The 21,260-nt window shown below is 42.6% G+C and overlaps 1 protein-coding gene and 1 long non-coding RNA gene across 4 annotated transcripts in view; one reads left to right on the forward strand and one right to left on the reverse strand.

The window, feature by feature from the left end:
* Positions 1–2,522: 2,522 nt before the first annotated feature.
* LOC114792814 (uncharacterized) lies at positions 2,523–3,194 on the reverse strand. Its single transcript, XR_003750162.1, has 3 exons — positions 3,151–3,194; positions 2,983–3,047; positions 2,523–2,759 (listed from the first exon to the last, which is right to left on the reverse strand). It is a non-coding gene; the product is annotated as an uncharacterized LOC114792814 (long non-coding RNA).
* A 1,267-nt stretch (positions 3,195–4,461) lies between these two features.
* plcb3 (phospholipase C, beta 3 (phosphatidylinositol-specific)) overlaps positions 4,462–21,260 on the forward strand; it is a 38,744-nt gene continuing 21,945 nt past the window's right edge. For 2 of the 3 annotated variants that reach the window (XM_028995910.1, XM_028995918.1), the window contains exons 1-2: positions 4,498–4,981; positions 17,562–17,648. In XM_028995910.1, the coding sequence (XP_028851743.1) occupies positions 4,883–4,981; positions 17,562–17,648 (186 nt within the window). In that variant the 5' untranslated portion in view covers positions 4,498–4,882. Of the gene's footprint in view, positions 4,982–17,561; positions 17,649–21,260 lie in introns of all 3 variants that reach the window. The other variant, XM_028995926.1, reaches the window with a different exon arrangement.

Below are 21,260 nucleotides of genomic sequence, written 5' to 3' on the forward strand. Positions count from 1 at the left end.
ACCCTGACTTACTGCTGTCACTCATCCAGACATTCAGGGGCGACCCTGGAAGCGGGACGAATAACAACCACAGACTGGATTTTTTTTTTTTCGGTCTTGAAGTGTGTGTATCAGCCAAAGCAGCACTGTACTACCATTTACACAGCAGCGTGCACAGAAACGATGGCTAGACTCCTTCCCAGACGCGGCAAACGCGCGGCGTGAGAGCTCCCAGCCTCAGGCCCTGCTGACCCAGTCCCCCCTCACTGTGAGTGGAAGCGCGCCCAGCTCACCAAGATATGAATATGAATTATTTAAGGCAGCATGTCTGAATCTTACAGTTCAGTAGGCCCAGACGTGCTTTACTTAAACACACACTGATGGAGACACCCACTGGCACACATTACAGAACGAGGCTACCAGAATCGTCTAATTATATTGTACTGTATTTATGTATTACCGACCAATGTACATACTTATTCCAATATATTTGTTTAAAATAAGCTAAATGTACACAAATGCATTTACAGGCATTTCCAAATTACAGTGGAGGGACTGTCACCCACATAATGGAATGTTTCTATCATGTAATATTTATGCCATAGAGAGTTTGTTTCTCTGCTTCTCGTGTGTGTGTGTGTGTGTGTGTGTGTGTGTGTACGGGTTTTTTAAAGTACTTTTTTAAAGTTTCTACCTCTACGGTCAGTCCTGATACAGCAAGACTTGTCTTGAGGGTGCAGCGTGTACAAGCCACTGGTCAGTACCTTTAGCTGCACGTGCCCGGCCAGGGAGTTTGGTGTGAGAAGACACCTGAGGCAGGTTTAACACGCTGGTCCCTTCCTTAACCATTCTACCTTGCATATCTTAAAGGTCAGCTTGATTGCCAGCGTCAATGATCCATAATAAAAATATGCATTGATCCTATTCTGAAACACCTCACTGGTAAGCAAGTCTCTAGGTGTGGTTCAGGAAACCCGTCAATATCAATTCACAATTTCAATTTCCTTCACTCTGGGTTTTAACAGGAAAGCACATTTTTACTGAATGTAAGTAAGCATTGTTGATTTGAATTAACATATGAAAGAAGCTGCACACATTCACTCTTGTACATTTTGAATTGTTCCCTGGGGAACAGTGCAGAGGCTTAAAGACTTTGGTGTTTCCATTTGGTATATGTGTAGTATCACATGGCTGCGTAATAGCTGTCAGTAATGTGAGGAAACCAGTGTTTTCTGCGATGAGTTACATAGCGGACGGGTTATGTGCTTTTCCTCTAAATGAGGTTATAGCAAAGAACAATTAATCTGTTCTAATTTAGTCCATCAGATGTAATTTTATTTGTCACATACAGTCATACACGGTATGATATGCAGTTAAATGCTTTTGCAACTGCTATAGACCTCAATATTGCAAAGTATTTAAGTGAAGATCTGCAAATATTGCAAACATAACCAAATATTACAAATTAATGTTTTTAAACATAAAATATGTGCAACAGTTTTAAAGATGTCATATTTTTCCTCTCATTTTGTATACACTTGCTAAAATAGGAAGGAAAATGTTAGAACCAGAGGGCTGGGATTCATAGTCAAAATGACCTACATTCAGAGGAACATTTAATGACAATTGGGAAAAGTATGAGAGATGGTAGTGCCAGGAGACATCCAAAACATGATGAAATGGTAGAGATTACGGAGATTAAATTAGGAATAAAACGAGATGTTCATGCCTCAGAGTAAGAGGACTGGGGAAAACAACTATGGGTAATTTTTTTAGGTGCAGTCCCTCCATTTACACAAATCACTTTAAACTGATACCACAGCCTGCTTCCTTTTTTGAAGCAGAACAGATCCACATCATATTAACCATGCGGTGTTGCTTTTTTGTATATTGGCCCAGTACAAAAATGTAGACCAATTTGTTTACTCAGCTCTTATCATAAAATATTCAGTCACTGAGAGACTTATGGTCCACCAGGGAACATAATTCATGCAGTTGACCTGAATGGCTCTTAATCAAAGGTTCATTTTAAGGTTCATTAGTGGAAGTGGCAGATACTGCATTGAAGGGGATAGAATGGCCAAGGTGCATCCTGAAATGGAATAAAAAGTGGGTATGATTGCATGTACACATCCTCATTAGTATCTTTGTTCATTTTAAGTGTGATTAAACAGTGTGCACGACTGTTACAGGATGGAACAAGAAAGAAAAACATTGAACCCTATTAAAAAACACCTTAATCAAATTCTGTCACTTCACAAAAAGACAAAAAAATGCAAAAAGTTCATGCAAAGTTCATGATCATTGCACCACAAAGCCTGCCAAACCGTATTATTTCTGGTGTATTCCAGACCTGTATTGCCAACTTCATTATGCAAGAAAGGAAATGAACTCTAATTCTTTCTTCCAAAATGATATTTTGCTCCAAAAACGAACAAAGCCATTTTTGAGTGGCTAATTGTAGGAAAGTGCCTTTGGCTGGCCGCTAGGTGGCAGAGCTGCATAATCTTCCGCTGATGAAAGCACAGAGGCTGAGCTGCACAATGACTCTGGTGTTTCAACAACGGGGCCTTTGATCCCCATTTTTCGCGGTAGCAACATTTCTGCTCTTCAGACAGTAATGTGATCAGGCTTCTTGGCTTCTGTCGACTGAGTCAGGGCTTTCTCATTAGGACAGGCATAGAACCCATTCATTCTCTCTGTTTCGCCTTGTCATTGTATTAACCTTTTACCGCCGATCGCAGCTTGTTGTTGCCACTCTTCGTTTATTACCGCTGCCCCTAGACCAATGAGAAGAACAGGAGGGCACATGAAGCACGGAAATCACAAATTCAATTTTGAATGTAGCCAAACAAGGGTCAAACATGTCACGGTCACATGTTTCAGCCGATGGTGTGTGTGTGTGTGTGTGTGTGTTTGTGCATCTGTGAGCCTTGATACAGCATGTCTTTGTAAGTCCTTGGCATGCAGACACAGATTGGAGAATCAGAGAGAGCTAATTACCCATGTCCCCCTGGTTATTTCATGTCGATTGTCTATTCTCCGTCTCTCATCATTCTCATTACTTCCTGCACACACACACACACACACACACATCACGAGAATGGAAACACGAACCACAGCTGCGTGTTACGGCGCACCGTAGAGAAACGGAGAGTTAGTGTTCTTTACCGGCACCGGTGATTATTTTTAACGTGTCTTTTTTTGGGTCGACCTTTCCCCGTTTCTTTTAATTAACCGGCCGCTCCGCAGGGAGGCCTTGGGCACCTGTTCCGGAGAGAGAGAGAGAGAGAGAGAGAGAGAGGGAGGGAGCCGGGAGGGGAGGGGAGGGGAGGCCTATCGACCACTTATCCACAGGTGCAGGCGGCCTGGGCACTTCACAGGCCCGTGCATTTATTTCCTCCTTTCCAGTCCACCGCGTGCCCTCCCCCAGGAATGTGCGCTACCCCTTCGGTTTGCTATTTGCGGAGGGACGCTGCCAGCGGCTTCTACACAGCTGTGGTTCTAGGTTCTAGGTTCTGTGTTTCCCTGACACGCGCCCATAGGACTCAAGTTACTGAAATGTCCCTCGGATCGCTGTTGCTTCGGGCTGATGAGAGAGTGACTGGAAAGCACCACAATCATGACCATGGTGAATTAAGATGTGCGGGTATTTGTATGTATGGTTTGAATGGTCATCTCCACGGAAATCAATTTAGACCGCAAGACTTTTCGGAATGTGAAGCAGCCGAAAATGGAAAGAAGGGGAAGTTGATGTCATGCAACGTCAGGTTCAGAGTGGTATCGGTTCTCTTAATGCAGTCCCATTTGCATTGGTTCGTTATTATTGGAACTGTCGAGAAACTGCAGCCATGGATCTGAGAGCGATTTTGTGGCACAACGAGACAGCACTTCTGCTCAAGCCCCATGTGAACGGTCGTCTTACTTCGTGTTTCTTTAGGACTTTGACACGTTAGGGGAAATGGCACAGGTAGCATGTGGCTGTTTCCCAGATTCAGCTACACCAAAAGACTAAAAATGTCTTTTGGAAGATGCTGAACCACCACTGTCAAAAAACAGAGAAAGTAGACCACAATCATGCCCAGAATCTGGGAACCCTGCGGAGATGAATAGCGCTAAATACGACATGAAAATATATCGGTCGTTTCAACTGTTCCTTTAGAGTTAGAAGTAAACAATTCATCTGACAAATCAGTCAGTAAAAGGGGTGACATGTTTCTCTTTGGATCTGACCACGTCCATGATTTGGGGAGACTGATCTATTTCAGATTCAACATTGAGAGAGAGAGATTCTCCTGTAAAATGAGGCTTAAATGTGTCGGGCATCAGAGCCCCCGCGGGGACCCTCGGCCGGCCGGCTGGCCCTTTAAGGGAGTTGCTCAAACTCTCCCGGTGCGGCGCGCGCGTCCGCGTCGCGGGAGCGCGCAGCTCCCGTATGAGGAACACGCCTCTTCAAGAAGAATGGAATGACAGCGTTAAATGCCAGTCTGAGGGAAGAGAAGAAAGAAAGAAGAAGGAGGAGGAGAAGGAGGAGGAGGAGGAGGGAGAAGAGAGAGAGAGAAAAAAAAAACACACACACTCCCCGTCTGCTCATTTCCCCCTCATTCACTTCCTTACTCCCTCCCTCCCTCCCTCCTTCCCTGTCTTTCTTCGGCGCGTATTTCCAGAAAACATGAAGGGAGCCGTGAAGAGGAGTGGGATGAGGAAAAGTTTCGGAGCGGCTGATGGACGGAGGGGGGATTAGAAGACCACTTCACCTCCATGCGGCATAAAAGGGATCCCAAGTAAAGAGCGCTCGGACCGGGACCGGTTTTTTTTTTTTTGGTTTTTTTTTTCACCCCCACCTCGACTCGCATCTCCCCGGAAAAGAGAGCAGGGCGCTGCCCCCCCCCGCCCCCGCGCAATGGCCGGGGCAAAACCGGGAGTCCACGCGCTGCAGCTGAAGCCGGTGTGCGTCCACGAGACCCTGAAGCGGGGCAGCAAGTTCGTCAAATGGGACGAGGTGAGTGGCCACGGGCACGCCGCCACCGGGAGGTCAGGTCGAGCCAGTTCTCCTCCTCCTCCTCCCGCCGTGCACCTTGTACCGCGGCCGCCGACTGTCATTTAAAAGAGTCCCTCTGGCCCCGCGCCCTCGGGCTCCGCCTAAAGATAGCGTTGTTGTTGTGCAAGTGGCCATTTGGGTCCGCGTTGCTCCTGGTAGGTGGCGGAGCGCCTGCTGAAGTGGGCCATCAATTATTAACTTGTGCCGCCTGTGATTGCTGAGTGACCAGCTTGAAGGGAACCGCGGGGCCGTGGAAGCCCATCTGAGAGACCCTTTGGGCCGAGCCGGTTGTGAAGTGAGAGAGAGAGAGAGAGAGAGAGAGTGACAATGACGCGCTGATGAAGTAACCACTAATTCCTCAGTGGGGAGAAGTCCGGTTGCCCCGAGGTTGGAGATGAGCTAGTGGACATCATTGACGCGTTCCTGTCCCACGATGGACGCCGGTTAAAATGTGCCGAGTGGGAGCGGCAGGTTTTCTAGGACCTGGCTGCGGTCACCGAAGGCACCTCCACCCACGTTCGGAATGTATTTGCACCGGCCGTCTAACTGCGGTCTGAAAACCTGCGCAGACCACCGGTGCAGACCCCGGCGCGACCCCAGCCCTTTCCGTCCTTCCCTCCTTCCCTTATAGACGCGTGTCTCTGACCTTTCCTACGTCCTTGGGTGTGTCGCCTCTCTGTTCTTCACTTTTTTCTGTTTTTCTTTCCCTCTTGCGGTGCTGTTGTCAAAACAGATTCCAACCAATCACGTGCGTGGCTAAATGCCTCATCTCATTACACCGGCAGCCCTCACCGCTCTTCATTTAGTGGCCTGTTTGCAGCTTTAGAAAAGAATAGGGTGCTGTGTGTGTGTGTGTGTGTGTGTAGGTAGACATTACGCCTGACTCAGCCAGTGGTTACAGACTCGCGTGTCTTTAAGGCATGAGCGCCTGTTCCAAAATCAATGTTTTGACTGTAATCTCCTCACAAAGTTATGATATCACCAGTGCTTCACTGATCCTAGATCAGTCAGATCTTCTTCTGGTCTCACTTCTTCTCCTTTTTATGTGAATGGGAGCCGTGTGTGGCGATGATATTTACTTTGCCGTGTCGGGATTCGAACCGCCAACCTTCCGATTACGGGTCCGTTTCTTTACCCGCTAGGCCCCAGGATTGGTCTAAGCTATTCAAATTCCTTGCTCAGCACAATGGTCCTCTGCTCCAAACACACCATATGTCCTCGCTGAGTCGTGCTTTGCCTTCCAAATGTGCTGTCGGGGACAGTTAGATGGCAGGACCGTCACCTCCGCTAAAGCAACGGGGCACGCTGCCGATCGAGAGATATGATATTGGTTGATCTAGTGATCCTTTTAATCGACTTGTTTCTGAATCAGCACCATGGAAGCGTCTTGAGAAGAAAAATCCGCTTTTGAGAGCGTTTCAGAAGCAGCAGACGTCCCCAAATTAGGTGGCGGCTCAGTGATTAGTATCGGTGCGGGGTTAATTAATAGCATTCATTTGACTTCAGCCTTCAGTTCAGTTCAGTCCGGAGTGTTTTTTTCGCGTCCGAATTCTTGAGTACAGCACAAGCCAGCGCGCGGGCCGGCCCTATCTGCTGGAGCGGCCATACTGTCCAAACAAACACGCCGATCGCGCCGCATATTTTTCTCCTGAGTTGCCTCTTTCGCTTTCTCGCAGACGAATGTCTCTATTTCTCACATGTGTCCTCTCGCGAAGGGAATTCCCAGGAAGCATTCGGCTCGGCCCTGTGATTAAGTGTGCGAACGGCCGTGCGGGAAGAACATCCACTGTAAAATGATGAGAATTTCAAAAAAGAAAGAAAGGGCCTCGCAGAGGGAGGAGTAGGAGAAAGATGTGTGTGTGTGTGTGTGTGTGTGTTTTACAGAAACCAAATAAGGACATAGAGCGTGATTTTAGGGGGTCCAGAGGATCCTTATCAGTAGGACCGGCCGATAAGACCTAAAATGACATCCTGGTATTTACAAATATTTTCACTGTAAAGATGTTGGATTGTTTTTGGTTTATTGAGGAGTGAATGCTGCTAATAACTGATAACTGTATAAAAGAACAGTTAGGTCATTGGTAATGATTTATGGTATTTAACCAATATTATATTTAAATTTCCTACACAACCCTACTGAACAGGGTGCTGACTGAGAAAGACCAGCGGCTAACCAATTAATGGGACCAATTACACAATAATCAGCGTCAACCAAGCCACTGCAATAACTGAAAAAATGTTTTATATTCTAGTTTCTTCAAAATAGCCACCCTTCGCTCTGATTACTGCTTTGCTCACGCTTGGCATTCTCTCGATGAGCTTCAAGAGGTCGTCACCTGAAATGCTTTTCCAACAGTCTTGAAGGAGTTCCCAGAGGTGTTTAGCACTTGTTGGCCACTTTGCCTTCACTCTGCGGTCCAGCTCACCCCAAACCATCTCGATTGGGTTCAGGTCCGGTGACTGTGGAACCAGGTCTCCACTTTTTGTTAATTACATAACTCCACATGTGTTTATTCATAATTTTGAAGCCTTCAATGAGAATCTACCAACGTAAATGGTCATGAAAATAAAGAAGAAAACACTTTGAATGAGAAGGTGTGTCCAAACCTTTGGCCTATACTCTGTGCTTGTGTGTGTGTATGAGCTGCTGGCCCTACATCGTTTATGCCTGGAAATAAAAAGTGAAATAAAACAATAAAGTGAAATAAAAAGGTTAAGCCTGAGAGGGGAGGAAATGCCCCAAGCCCCCCCACAAAAATATACTTTTACTTTCTCCCAACGCACCTTAAGCTTTCTTTACATTGGTTCATATGGCTTCTTTCACCTCCCTGATCTTCTCCACCCTCTCTTTTTCTCGGTTATTCCACCATCAGATTAACTGGGTACAAGATGTTGACTGTACATAATAAGATGCCTGTGTGTGTGTTTGTGTGTGTGACTGGATAAGTTGTATCACAGCTGGGTTGTAAAGAAGAAGGGCTAGAAGAGATTAATTCAGTGCTGATGCCACCATGTGACCAGAGTGTGTGGCCTGTGTACCTGTGGTGTGGTACCTCAGGGAGGCTGATGGGATGTATTTGACTGTTTAAATGTTTGGGCCTGTCAGTGTGGCCACTGTGACCTTTATTCATTGATGAAGTATGTGTTATGCAGTAATGGACGCTTGTTACATGTCGGGAGTTCAGTTCTAGTTTAAAGTGCTCACTGTGGCGAGGCATGGTGTACAAGAAGTAGCTGTTGAGACGGGTCTGTCTGGGTGTGTGTGTGTGTGTGTGTCTTGGTTCTGCCTTGATGACTTCCTGTTCCAGCTTGTCAGGCTGTCTCTAGAGCAGACATATTTTTCCCACATACACAACCCCTATCTCTCTCTCTCTTGCTGTTACACACACACACACACACACACACACACACACACACACACACACACACTGTTTTTTTTTTCTGTCTCTCCTGACAATTGCATGCACTCTACCTCTTCTCTATCTGATTAAACTAAATCAATGCCAAGTCAATGCTTTTTTTGTGTGTGTGTGTGTGTGTGTGTGTGTGTGCGTGCATATGTGTGTGAGAGAGTGGCCTGGTATTATGTACTTTTTCTGTTGTGCAGCATCTCCTTCTGCTCCACTATTAACACGTTTTAAGTTAGAGCAGCAACACAGTAAACTGACAGTTGATCTACTAGTTTCTCTCTCTCTTACTCTCTCACTGTCACTGTTCTCTCTGCGTGCACCTTTTATTCAGTGTCATCTCCACCCTCTTTTATTCATTTCTATTTAATCTGTCTTCCATTCATTTACTTCTACCCAACAGCGGCACACTAACATCCTGTTTGTCATAATGGGTTCCACACACTCACCCACACACACACACACACACACACGTTGAGCAGATGTGATATGTTACAACATGTTGGATCCCTGAACATGGCTGTGCTCTGTACAGACTAGTGGGGAAACTCTCTTCACCTTAACCAGTTTCATTATGTTATGTTTTCCGTGAATCTCACCTGAATTTTCTACCTGTTCTGTCAGCCCACATCAGTTGTGTATCCATGTAAACTATAGAATGGTATGAAAGTGTTGGCCCCTTTCTGATTTCTTAATTTTTTTATGTTAGTCACATTTAAATGTCAGATAATACAAGTACACCCCAAATGTGTTTTTAAGTGAAGGATTTTATTATTATGGGAGGAAAAGAAATCCAAAACTACATGGCCCTGTGTGACCCTGTGACCTTCCCCTCAGGCCTGATTTCTGCCACGCCTGTTTTCAATCAAGAAATCACCTAAATAAGACCTGCCTGACCAAAAGATCCTCAAAAGCTAGACGTTATGCTGAGATCCAAAGAAATTCAGGAATAAATAAGAAAGAAAGTAATTGAGATCTATCATTTTGGAAAAGGTTTTAAAGCAAACCACAGTGAAAGTCATTATCCACAAACGGTGAAAACATAGAACAGTCTTCAACCAACTAAAATTACCCCAGGAGCACACCAACACCTCATCCAAGTGGTCACAAGACCCAAGACCCAAGTGGCCAAGACCAAAACCACTGCTGAGCAAAAAGGATTAATGCTCGTCTCAATTTTGACAGAAAACATCTTGATGATCCCCAAGACTTTTGGGAAAATACTCTGTGGACTGACAAGACAAAAGCAGAACTTTCATGTGTTAATTACATCTGGTGTAAAAGTAACACCACATTTCAGAAAAATAACATTATAACAGTTAAATACGGTGGCGGTAGTGTGATGATCTGGGGATGTTTTGCTGCTTCAGGACCTGGAAGAGTTGCCGTGAAAAATGAAACCATGAATTCTGCTGTCTACCAAAAAATCCTGAAGGAGAATGTCCAGCCATCTGTTCGTGGCCTCAAGCAAAAACGAACTTTGGTTCTGCAGCAGGACAATAATCCAGAACACACCAGCAAGTCCACCTCTGACTGGCTGAAGAGAAATAGAATGAAGACCCTGGAGTGGCCTACTCAAAGTCCTGACCTCAATCCTATTAAGATGCTGTGGCATGACCTTAAATGACCCCAATGTGGCTGAACTACAACAATTCTGCAAAGATGAGTGGGGCAAAATTACTCTACAGAACTGTAAAAGACTCATTGCAAGTTATCGCAAATGATTAATTTATCGCAAATGATTAAATGTTTTTACTTCTTGTATTTGACTATTTGAATATTTAAATTGGTTTGATCTGAAAATTTGTGACTAACATGGGAAAAAGTAAGAAATCACAGAGGGTAGCAACATTCATTAAGTACTATGTGTTCTCCAGCCCTTCAGCTAACAAACTGTAACTTCTGTACAGCCAAATCTTTAAAGTTTTTCTATGTTTTCAGGCATATTTCTTCACTTGGCCTTGTTACCATGTTGGAGGTATGGTGTTCTGGCAGATTTGTGTATCTGGGTCCCACTGGTTTCTGCAAGTTAGGAACTGCTGGACATTGTCTGATTTTGGAGGGATATAAGCTTGTTTTTTCCCCCCATCTGCTGCAGTATGTTTCCTTGTTAGGCTGTGGTGTATGGATTGTCACATGACACTGTCTTCCACAAACTCAGCTTGATCACCTTATCCAGAGCATCCTACAATCAGTAGTTACAGGGACAGTCCCTCCTGGAGCAACTTAGGGTTAAGTGTCTTACTCAGGGACACAATGGTAGTAAGTGGGGTTTGAATCTGTGTTACCCACTACCACCCACTTTTAAGCCTTAACATGTTTCTGTTTCTCATTAAGCAATTTGACATTTTAAGTTTTAAATGCCAAACTGATGATCACCTGTCTGTTAGGCTGTGCATTTTAGGAAAACATTCAAAAACATTTCTAGTTTACTCCTTTTGCACAGTACTTTGTATATGTTTTCTTTTTCCTTCACTAATCCTTTGATAGATAAATGAATATGATAATTTCTTCCAAGATAAGTATGCATTTGGAGTATGCAAAAGGTGAATAAATAAATTTAAAAAACATAGATTTCATTCATTTTCATTAAAAAAGACTATAATTTGTGGCTCTGACACTATTCTGTCTGTGAATTATGTCTAATTATGGTAATGGAAAAAAACTTTTTTTTAAAAGTTAAACATTTTTGGTTGATTCAATTGAATCCAATGTTTTAAAGAGTCACAATTTGGACCACACTGGTATATATGTCTGTATTGTGGTGGAGCACATTCCAGCTGGACGTCACCCTGAACTGTGTTTAGAACATGCAAAATGGAATATCCAATTTCAAAAAGGCTGAGTGAAGGATCCTTTCCTGGATCTATCATGATGCATGGTTGTGTTTAAGCATATGCGTAACCAAACCTCTTGGGGCACCGGGCATTAAGAACCTGGTTTGTTGAAGAATCAAAGTGAGAATTGTGATTTCATGCTCAAGGATATACAAGCCATTTTGTACAAACTTGCTCTGCAACGCCAGCATTTCAGTCATTCCTCTCTCTCTCTCTCTCTCTCTTTTTTTTTTTGGGTGGGGGGTGGTAGGACTAGTCAGCACTGTTTTGAGAAGCGAGATGCATTATCCAGTTACAGTGAAGAATTTGAATCAGCACCATTTAATTACTTCTTGTTCACAGGGTAGGAGGAGAGAAAAGATTTTGAGATTTAAACGGGTTGTCCCAGACAACCGTTTCAAAGATGTTCAAACGTGAAGCCCAGTGTTCTCTGAAAAATCCCAATAATGACAATAATGACTAATTTGCTTCTTTGCACATCAGGCAGCTCTTACTTCTATATGTGGTTGAGGGATGGGTGTGTCTGTTCCAGTCGAGTTCATGCAGATGTTGTCGACACACTGCCAAACATGCGCAAACACATTCACAGACCAACGTGAAACAAATTCAGCAGCAGGGGAGGGTGGTCAAGAGGTTGGCAGAGACCCCTGAAGGCCTTTAGGAAACCCTTCAGGTCAAAATAAACAGCTGCCATTAAAGTGTCTTTATTTGTCCCATAGAAAAGTTAGATGGATGGGTGGAGTTAAAGAAACATTGCAGCGATAAAGAGAGGAAAAGCCTGGGGTAGCAGCTAAAGGTTAAATGCAGCCACATGTGACCTGAGATGTTCATAACTATTCATTCACTCAATCTGCTTTATTATGTACCAAGTTACTTCCAACCTGGCAACCTTTCATTGGTTTAGATGAAAATGCTACATCTTGTCACCTTTTCTCCTTATGCTGCTTAGTCAGTCATTGCAACAGCATGAGACTGCTGCCTGAATAATGTTACTCAAGAACAACTTAATGTTGTTTACCACGTAGTATTGAGGAGGTCGCACTTTTGCCACTAAAACAGCCCAGACCCACCTCTGAAGGTAGACTGTGACCAAGGATATCTGGGACATCCTACAAATGCTCGTTTGGATTGAGATCTGGAAAATGTGGAGGCCAAATTCAACACTTGGTAAATTCCTGGCTGTGTTCCTTAAATCATTCTTGATATATCATGCAAAACCACTTCTGTGAAATTCTATAAAAATTTAGGAACCTCAAAGCATCACTCGGCCACTGTAAAGTACACAACGGGGATGTTTCCAGCATTTTTGAGCACTTTCTGGCTTCTTTTCATTCATCTCTTAAAGCTGGTTGTGATTGTTGTGTTTATTCCTCTCATGTGTGTCAACTCTTTAAAGAATCAGAATTTTGAAATATTCTGAACTCTAAACTACTAAATTCTTAGAAATTCCCTACATATGTCTGGTGGTGTATGTAGGTTTGTAATAAAACCTCTCTTGTGTTATTACGTAAATGCTTTTATGTTCCCTTTTCACACTATATTGGCATTTTGACAGATCGCATTGACGTTTGACAAAGCTAAATGGGACCCTGCATGGCACATTTTCTTCTTTTTCTAGGTTCAATGTGGTCAGTGAACTCTTTCCTTTTACCCCACCCCCATGTTGAGTCCAAAGGTGACCTGCAGGCATCAACTTTTGCTGGCCTTGATATGCAATTTGTGGCCCTAACACACACACACACACACACACACACACTTTGTCTGGGATGTTTCTCTTTCTGTCTGTGCTATAGCTGCCAAGATGTGTTCTCAAACCACAGATTCATTTCATGGTGCTTAACCTGATCGAATTATCCAGCAGACCCCGCTCACTCTGGCTGATTGGCACCGATCTCGTCTGTTTACTCTGCACTGCCTTTCCTGGCCTGTCCACCTGAGTCCCTCAAAGGTGTATTAAAAACCTGTGTGTGAGAGAGAGCGGAGTTGCCTGCTGGCTGCATTTGCAGCGGAGTGGATCCCTGTGACCGTTACAATGAGAGAGATTTCAGGTATGTAAATAAAATAGTCTGGCATTGGCTGGGCAAAGCTGGAAAAATGCTGTGCGTGTGTGTGAGGGTTCACTGTAGTCGAATCAATCACATTTAGTGCCCGGCTTACAACAGTTTGGCTGTAGACCTAAGCGCCTGTTTAAAGACTCAGGCGTTCGCCAAGGGCACCACAAATTGCGTTGTGGCTGTTTAGACATCTTTCTGCTCATTGTCCTGAGAGTGAGGAACGTGAAGAGTTACTCTCTGTTTCTTTGAGAAGTGTGTGTGTGTGTGTGTGTTTGTGTGTGTGTGTTTCGAATTGATATTGTGTCCATTAGATGGTGTGTGTGTGTGTGTGTGTGTGTGTGTGTGTTTCGAATTGATATTATGTCCATTAGATGGTGTGTGTGTGTGTGTGTGCGTGCATATGCTCACATGTTTGCTAAATATTAGTGTACTTTAATGATAGTGGTTATGAGGGCCAATGGAGTTCATTAAGATTGAATATTGCACACAGCTAATTGCACAGGTTTACTGCAAAGGTCAAATCAGTCACTTCAGAGTAATTACTACAAGTAATAAAACGTAAATAATAGAAAAAAAAGGACCACATCAAAGAGAACCATCTAGAGTGGACATTTTTTTACACTCTGCACCCTGTTTTCCCTCTTGCATATGGGGGTGCACCTGACCCTCCCCGCCGCTCCTCAATGTGGCTGTTATGTAAATAAATCAAATAAAAGACCCAACCAAGACCATTCAACAGCAAAGTCATTTATGCAAACAAATAAATAAATGAGCAAGCAAGCACCATCAGGTCACACCGGCGGTAAACAAGGAAGCACCCTGGGGGGCGGAACAGCTAGTCAGGATGGCGTGCGGGTAGCATAGTAGCTTTTTGTCATCCTAACCGGCCTTCCGACAGCCTCACACCACACCCTTCCCCGCTTATTAATTTATTTTTACTTCTACTTCCCTCAGAGACACAATCCATCCAAAGGTCTCTCCTCTTCAACTATCATCCCACTGTGAATCTCAGTGGAAGATCAACTTTTTAAAATGTATTTATTTCAGCTCATTGGTTTGTTACAATCATGCTTGTTTAGTCATCCATTGTCACAATTTTATTACATTATCTACTTAAATTGATTATCATAGTTATTTCTCTTAATTTCTATTCATGACTTATTTGTATGTTTCTATGAATCTGTTTTTTTTTTTTTTTCTATTGTCAATAACTGGATTGAAAAGGAAATGCACAAATGTCCATCTTCTCTCTCTTTATCGCACATTGTCATTATAAATCATTTATACTTTTCAAACTTACTTTTCATGCTTCTAGTCTCATTTCATTGGTATATAATTTTTTTTCAGGTCAAGCACACTGCCCCTTTTTACATCATCATTAAACCACATATTTAATTTTCCTGGTTGTAATGCTCACAAGGACTCATTGAAATGTGTCTACCTCACAAGGAAATCATTTATTTCCGGGTTTTATTGTCAAGAAAGGAGTTTTCTTAGTGACCACTATGACTGTGATTGTAGCTAATAGGCTAGAGAATTTCTATGTCGCTCCCAGAAAATCACCAAGCAACATCATTCTGATATAATCCATTATGTTCTGCTCTGCATCGATGCAGAATCGTCCACGTCTGCATCGTTATGCATCGATTATACACATAATTTCAACACCCCTATTAAACATACAACTATTTTGCTGGCAATAATTTAAATGATTAAAGAAAATCAACAAGCTTATTTATGCCAAATATTTGTAATTTTATTAACTGGAATGATGTGATTCAGGGCTCTAGACTAACTTTTTGCACCGGTGCGCCAAACTTTTTTCAGTTTAAATCAGTTAGTTGCACCAAACTTTCGATGGCATCGCATTTGATAACGCAGTTTACAGGTTCACTTTTTCTCCTTTTTAAATCATTGTGCATATAGGCAATATTCACTTAAATATCAATCTGTTTAACATAAAGTTCTTTTATTGAAGAAAATGTTTGTGCTTAAAGAGCTTCATTGAGCTGAAATTAAAACAAGATAAATGAAATAAAAATAAAATCTAAATTAATAGTGCAAGTGTTTTAAGGGCTTGAACTTGATTATCTGTTTGCTGCTGCTGGTCATTTTACGTATCGCTTGTGTGGTCAGGTGATTCATTTTCAATAGCGCTAAAATGGAAAACCACTGCTAGTCTGAGGTGTGGAAAAAAAATTGGACCAATGAAAAATGATTTATAAATGACTTGTTACACAGTACAGTCACGTTGGCCGGGTGTTTTAACAGATCGACATGCACTTGCGTTGCGCGTTTACGGTTGTGTTTCGGTTGCATTTTTCATTCTATCATACCACGAGTAAAGGTACAAATTTGCACACAATGTCAGTGTACATGTGGGTAGGATTAGGCTTAGGCCTATCAGTCAGCACAATAATGTCTGGTTCGGAGTTTTACAAAGCTGTGCTTGTCAGACTCAAGTGAGAACAGGAATATCTGGACCACGGCTAATCAGAGGCAGGTCCCTACCTTCACAATCTCCGATTGGTTTACAATAATAACACACAGACCTAATGCAGTGGTTGACCTATGAGGTAAGGAAATGGACCCATAATCAGAAGGTTGCCAGTTCGAGTCCCGAACTGCCAAGGTGCCACTGAGGTGCCATTGAGCAAAGTACCGTCCCCACACACTGCTCACCAAGGGTGATGGATTAAAAACAGTGTACACATTTCGTTGTGTGGCACCGTGTGCTGTGCTGCAGTGTTTCACAATGACAATCACATTCCCTGGAAATTATGCCTCTGCGTATCTCTGTCCATCCTGGTCTTGTGTTCAACATGGCCAGGGTTTTGTCTTCATGTTTAGTCACATTGGTGGTTAACAGGCTGAGTGAACCTGAGTTCAAGGATGTCTCTCAGATCGCTGGGTCAGAGAATGAACTATAATACTTTAAATCAGGCTAAAAAGGACATGGTTGCAGGAAGGAGAATCGGTGTAAGGTTTGACCAATAACATATGAATATATTATGTAATATATATTAAACTTATCCTTGTGTATAGTTGATTAGAATTGCTGGCATTGTCCAGGATGACTGATGTAACCCAAAATCCTGCTTCAGAGGACGTAGTACATAGCACCCCTTGTAAGGTCCTGGAATAAAGGAGTTTCTCTCTCCCTCTCTTTCTGTTGCTCAGATGTCTTTCTAGTCCCCCTTGGCTAATACTATCAGGCTCCTGTGTCGTCTAGGAAACATGTTTCAGCCTTAGCTGTGGAGCCATGAAACTGGTCTGTCCTCATTTAACTTCGATGATTTTCTCAAGACGTTTTTGAATATTACATCTAAATATAACCAAAAACACAGCGATATGGCAAAAGTGGGGACATTTACACAAAGTAAGAGCACAAACATACCAAAGATTCCCTTAAAAACAGAGAACTATTTTCTAGGTAGTAAAACATTTATAACAAATGTGCCACCTTATTATCTTTAGGTCCACACAAAGAAATACAAACTGTGTGTGTGTGTAAATCTTGAGATTAGCGCATGGAATCTAATCTGTGCCAACAAAGAAAGAAGCTGAGCCTAATCAAATCTAATAAAAAAAAAATGAAATAAAATGTGAGTGTTCAGGCGCAAAATGCGTTTTTCATACAGAGTTCACCGTACATGGTAAACAGGTTCAGTCTCAGTGGTTTCACTTGCTTCACACACACACTCTCTCTATCTCTGTTCATCTCGTACACCCTCTCAGTCCGTATTGGATACCATGATGAGGGTATGAAGTTTCTCCGTTGCTCTTGTTGTTTTCATGCCCTGGTCGTGTTTCTCATCTAACACTGGTTCACAAATCACACTGTCCCTCGAGACTTCTCCTTTTAGCCATATCAAACCATACCGGCCCCTACTGCAGGTCCCTATATAAACGCTCCTCAAATGTGTGAACAGTGCGGTCCCCGTCACACACGTCCATATGAGACACCAGCTCTCATTTCCTGCCTCTCAGGAGTTCCTCCTGTGTTTCCCAGTCAGGTCACTCTGATCCTGGATTAGGTTAGAACATTTACAACCTGTCTGGTTAGTTTTTAAAGTCACTGGCATGTAAGTGGTGGTTTGTAATTGATCATGCTGTGGCTATATGACTTAGCCTTAGGCCAGTTCTGCCCATGATGCTAACCCTGTATTGTGTTGTATTTTTGCTCCTTATTTTGGTGATGTTTTGTGATCATTCATGTCTTTGTGTGTGTTTTTACACCCAGGATCCTGGCAGTGGTCAGCCCTCACTGGTCACTATCAAAGTGGACCCACAGGGTTTCTTTCTGTACTGGACCGGTGGCGCCAGCTTGGTAAGTTCATTTCTGTCCATAGATATTGCTGTGTAAAATATCTTAATTTATTTGATAAATATAGTTCACCTTTTTACCGTTCTCACACCCCTCTGTCTGTCTGCACCTCAGTTTCTCATCTGACTTTTGTTCCTCTGTCAGACCGGTCCTGTGAGCCTCATGTATCAAATCAAATTTCTGAGGCTGAAATTAAATCAGATCTTCTCCTCTTTCTCTCTCTCTCTTTCATTCTTTTCCTTTTGGTTGTTGCAATCCCTCTCTATTCGCTTATCAGTTAATGTGTGTCCTGCAGGCTAGTGTTTGCTCACAATTAAAACATGCTGTGGTTTTTATTGGATGCCTGTTTTCAACTGAACTCTCCTGCTTCTCACTCATTCTTTATCTCTGTCTTGTGTGTGTGTGTAAAAGCAGATGCACAAATGTCCACACAACTATTTCTGTACTCTCTGTACTTGCCTGTGTGTGTGTGTGTTGAAATGCATGCCTGAGTGAGTGAGTCAGTGTATATGTAATGAGCTAATTGTGTGTGTGTGGGTGCACTACAGTATTAGGATACTAGGCCACAGCTTGCCTGGGGAAGTACGCTGGCTCTTTTTTGTGTTGGGTGCTGGGGCCCAGGGGGACGCCCAGCATTACAATATATAGTAAAGAGGCCATCTCTCCAATAACTGCACAATTAGACACAATTTGTTATAATGGCTCTATTATTATATTTAACACTGCTGTTACGTAACCTTCACAAAACATGCCACTTCTACACTTCTCTTTTCCAAGTAGTGTAAGTTTTGTTTAAAGTCACAGGGCAATTCTTTGAATGTCATTCTTACCTCCCTTTTGTGTCTTTTCCCTCTTTTGTGCTGTAAATTCCTACATACACATGCACACCCTTTTCTCTTTATAATGGTAAGTTCTGGCATTGTGGCCAGTTTGCTAGTGGAGAAATGGGGACTGGACAGCAGACTTCTCTTTTGCCGTGACGAGTTTTTTTCTTTTATTAGAAAGGAAACCCACACCCTTTTACCATAAAAAACTTATTTCCAAGTTCTCCCACACAATGTGTGTTTGAGGGGGAGGCAGACAAATTTCTTTGTGAAAGAAATTGCATGATTTGTGTGTTTGTTGCACTATGCACTCTGTAACCTACGCTGTGTCGTTTATAGATGAAGGCTTTATTCCTTCAGGCTCTGACTGGCGATTATCAGGAAGGAGGAAAGCCAAAGCTGAGCTCTTCTTTTCTTCTCTGGACGGCTGGTCTTCTTCAGCCGCTCTTAGCACCTTGTCTGTCTGAATGTATACATCTCACTAATCCCCTGATTCAAAATGTGAAATTGCGATTCAGAAAGCATTAAGCAAATGCAAATATTAAACTTCATTATTAAGTACAGAATTCATATACAATAATGGCTAAAGATGGTGTGCATTGTAACAATGATAGAATAAATGTTTTGTGTTTGCTGTGGGAGGATTGGAACGGTCTTTTGGTTGTCGTGAAAAATGAGTTCAAATAAGGTCAGGTGGCAGGAAGACATGGACAAGATTTGGTTAAAAATTCAAATCATGAATAAGCTGGTTAAATTAGATTTTTTAACCAGACCAGTCAAAATGCTTGTGGACGTGACCCTTGAACTACACTGCAAAACCTGTCACAAATTCAGCGATGATGCCGTTATTCTAGTTGCATTACTTTCCTGGGCAGCTGAGGTGTAGACTGTAACTGTAATGATCTTATTGTCTCTGTAATTTATGAGCTATAGCCAATCAGGCTTTAATGTGACATGCTGGAGCTTTCAGGATGTGGTAATGGTGGCTCGTTAGCCTACATTAGCCTGCACTCAGTAGGCTAATGCAACATTATTGTTACTGCAATTACTGCTTTTCCCCCTCCTTTGTATCAGTAAGATTGCATTCATCTCCCTCTCTTTCTCTGTGTCTTTGCCCATCTACTAGAGCATTTCAAAAATTCTACTTTGTAATAATATATTTTTTCAATATTTAATTTTTAAAAGTTAAATTTTTTTATGTTGATTATTTGACTCATAGCTCATAGTATCCAGTATTGAATTCTAATTTTTCTAATTAAAAGAAGGATTCACAATTCAGGAATGTCTATCTTCTGAAAAACATTTCCATTTGTAGTCCATACAAAATGGTTTTGAGGTTTACATTTTGAATTTAATTCAAAATGTAATTTTTTTTCTTTTTTGCACTAGTAGGATTTTGGATCTATTACTTGTTTATGAAATTCTACCAGCCTTGGAATCAGCCTCAGGTCTGATTTCTAATTCACACAACTAGTTTATTTGCTCCAGCTCTAATGAGTTCATGGAGCGTTGGTTTGTTTTTGTTTTGGTGAACCCAAAAGGCATCACTACAAAGCACAAAACCGAGTAACAAGTAAATACAGACCTGTCCAGTCTACCAGCAGTATGGCTGGGTGAGACATTTAGCTCAAATCTGTGGAGTACGCCTGGTGCCTAGGGCTGGATTGCGGTCTGATCAGATTCCTACCAGAAACAAACTGCTCCAGTTCTATTTGGAATCGATCGACTCAGTGAGCAGGGGACGGCCCTCAGGCATTTATTGGATGTTTTTAATGTCCCTAATTGGACACCATGTTAATGCTCTCTGCCAAATGATACTGGAATATTGGAATGTTACTTCAAATATATAAAGTTCAAAATTTGATCCCAATTGAACCCACAGGGAATGTTTTCATTGGCTTCTTCAGGCCCCAGAAGATGTCTTTCGGATGTTCCTATTTGGTCCCACCATGATATTATAATACGGATGCTGAATATGGAATTTCATTTCATTATAATATAGTGCTGGTCTTTTTTTTCACTACCCAGCATGCCCTGCATGAACGTTGAGTATTGTCGATAGGTAATGTGTGTAGTGTTGCGTTTGTGTCTCTGTAGTGTTGTGTAGGTGTGAGCAGATGTTCTGTGGGTGGTCTCATGATTGAAATGGAATCCTGCGGATACCCTTTAGGAAACGTTTGTTTAGAAACATTTTTTTAAATTAATTTGATTACTACAGCCTACGTTCTGTAGGGGTTTAATTTCAGATAAGTGCTACAAAAGATACACAATGACATAGCATCTAGTGACATAGTCACTGCATATACCATCAAAATCTGACTGTCATCAAAAGTTCTGCTTTAGTCCAGAAGGATGAAGGTTGGCGTAGTCATCTTCCACGCCTTCCATCTTTTCTTTTGCACCTCTTTCTTCTTCTCCTGTGACTTGTTTAGCTCTGGGCTGCCCTCAACAGCATTTTCCCTTTCCTTTCTCCATTTTTCACTCATTTAATTCCTCCCCGCGAGCCAGCTGGTTGTCATCAGCGAGGAACACGCAAGGCGACAATCCTCTACTTCCTGTGATGTAAACGGAGGAGCACAGCATCGCTCCCACTCTCCACCTTTTATTTCACGTTCTTTCTCCCTTTCTCTGTTCCCACTCTCCCTCTGGCAGCTGTGGCGTGGGAAAGAATACAGGAAATCGTTCAGACTCTGAGGGTAGTCCTGAAGCATAACATGCCAGATGCCCCCTCGTCCACAACACCCTGCAGCGCCCTGCAGTCTCATTCCCTCGTTCAGAGGGAACGAGAATG

The sequence above is a fragment of the Denticeps clupeoides genome, chromosome 1, assembly GCF_900700375.1.
Source record: "Denticeps clupeoides chromosome 1, fDenClu1.1, whole genome shotgun sequence".
Lineage (NCBI taxonomy): Eukaryota > Metazoa > Chordata > Actinopteri > Clupeiformes > Denticipitidae > Denticeps > Denticeps clupeoides.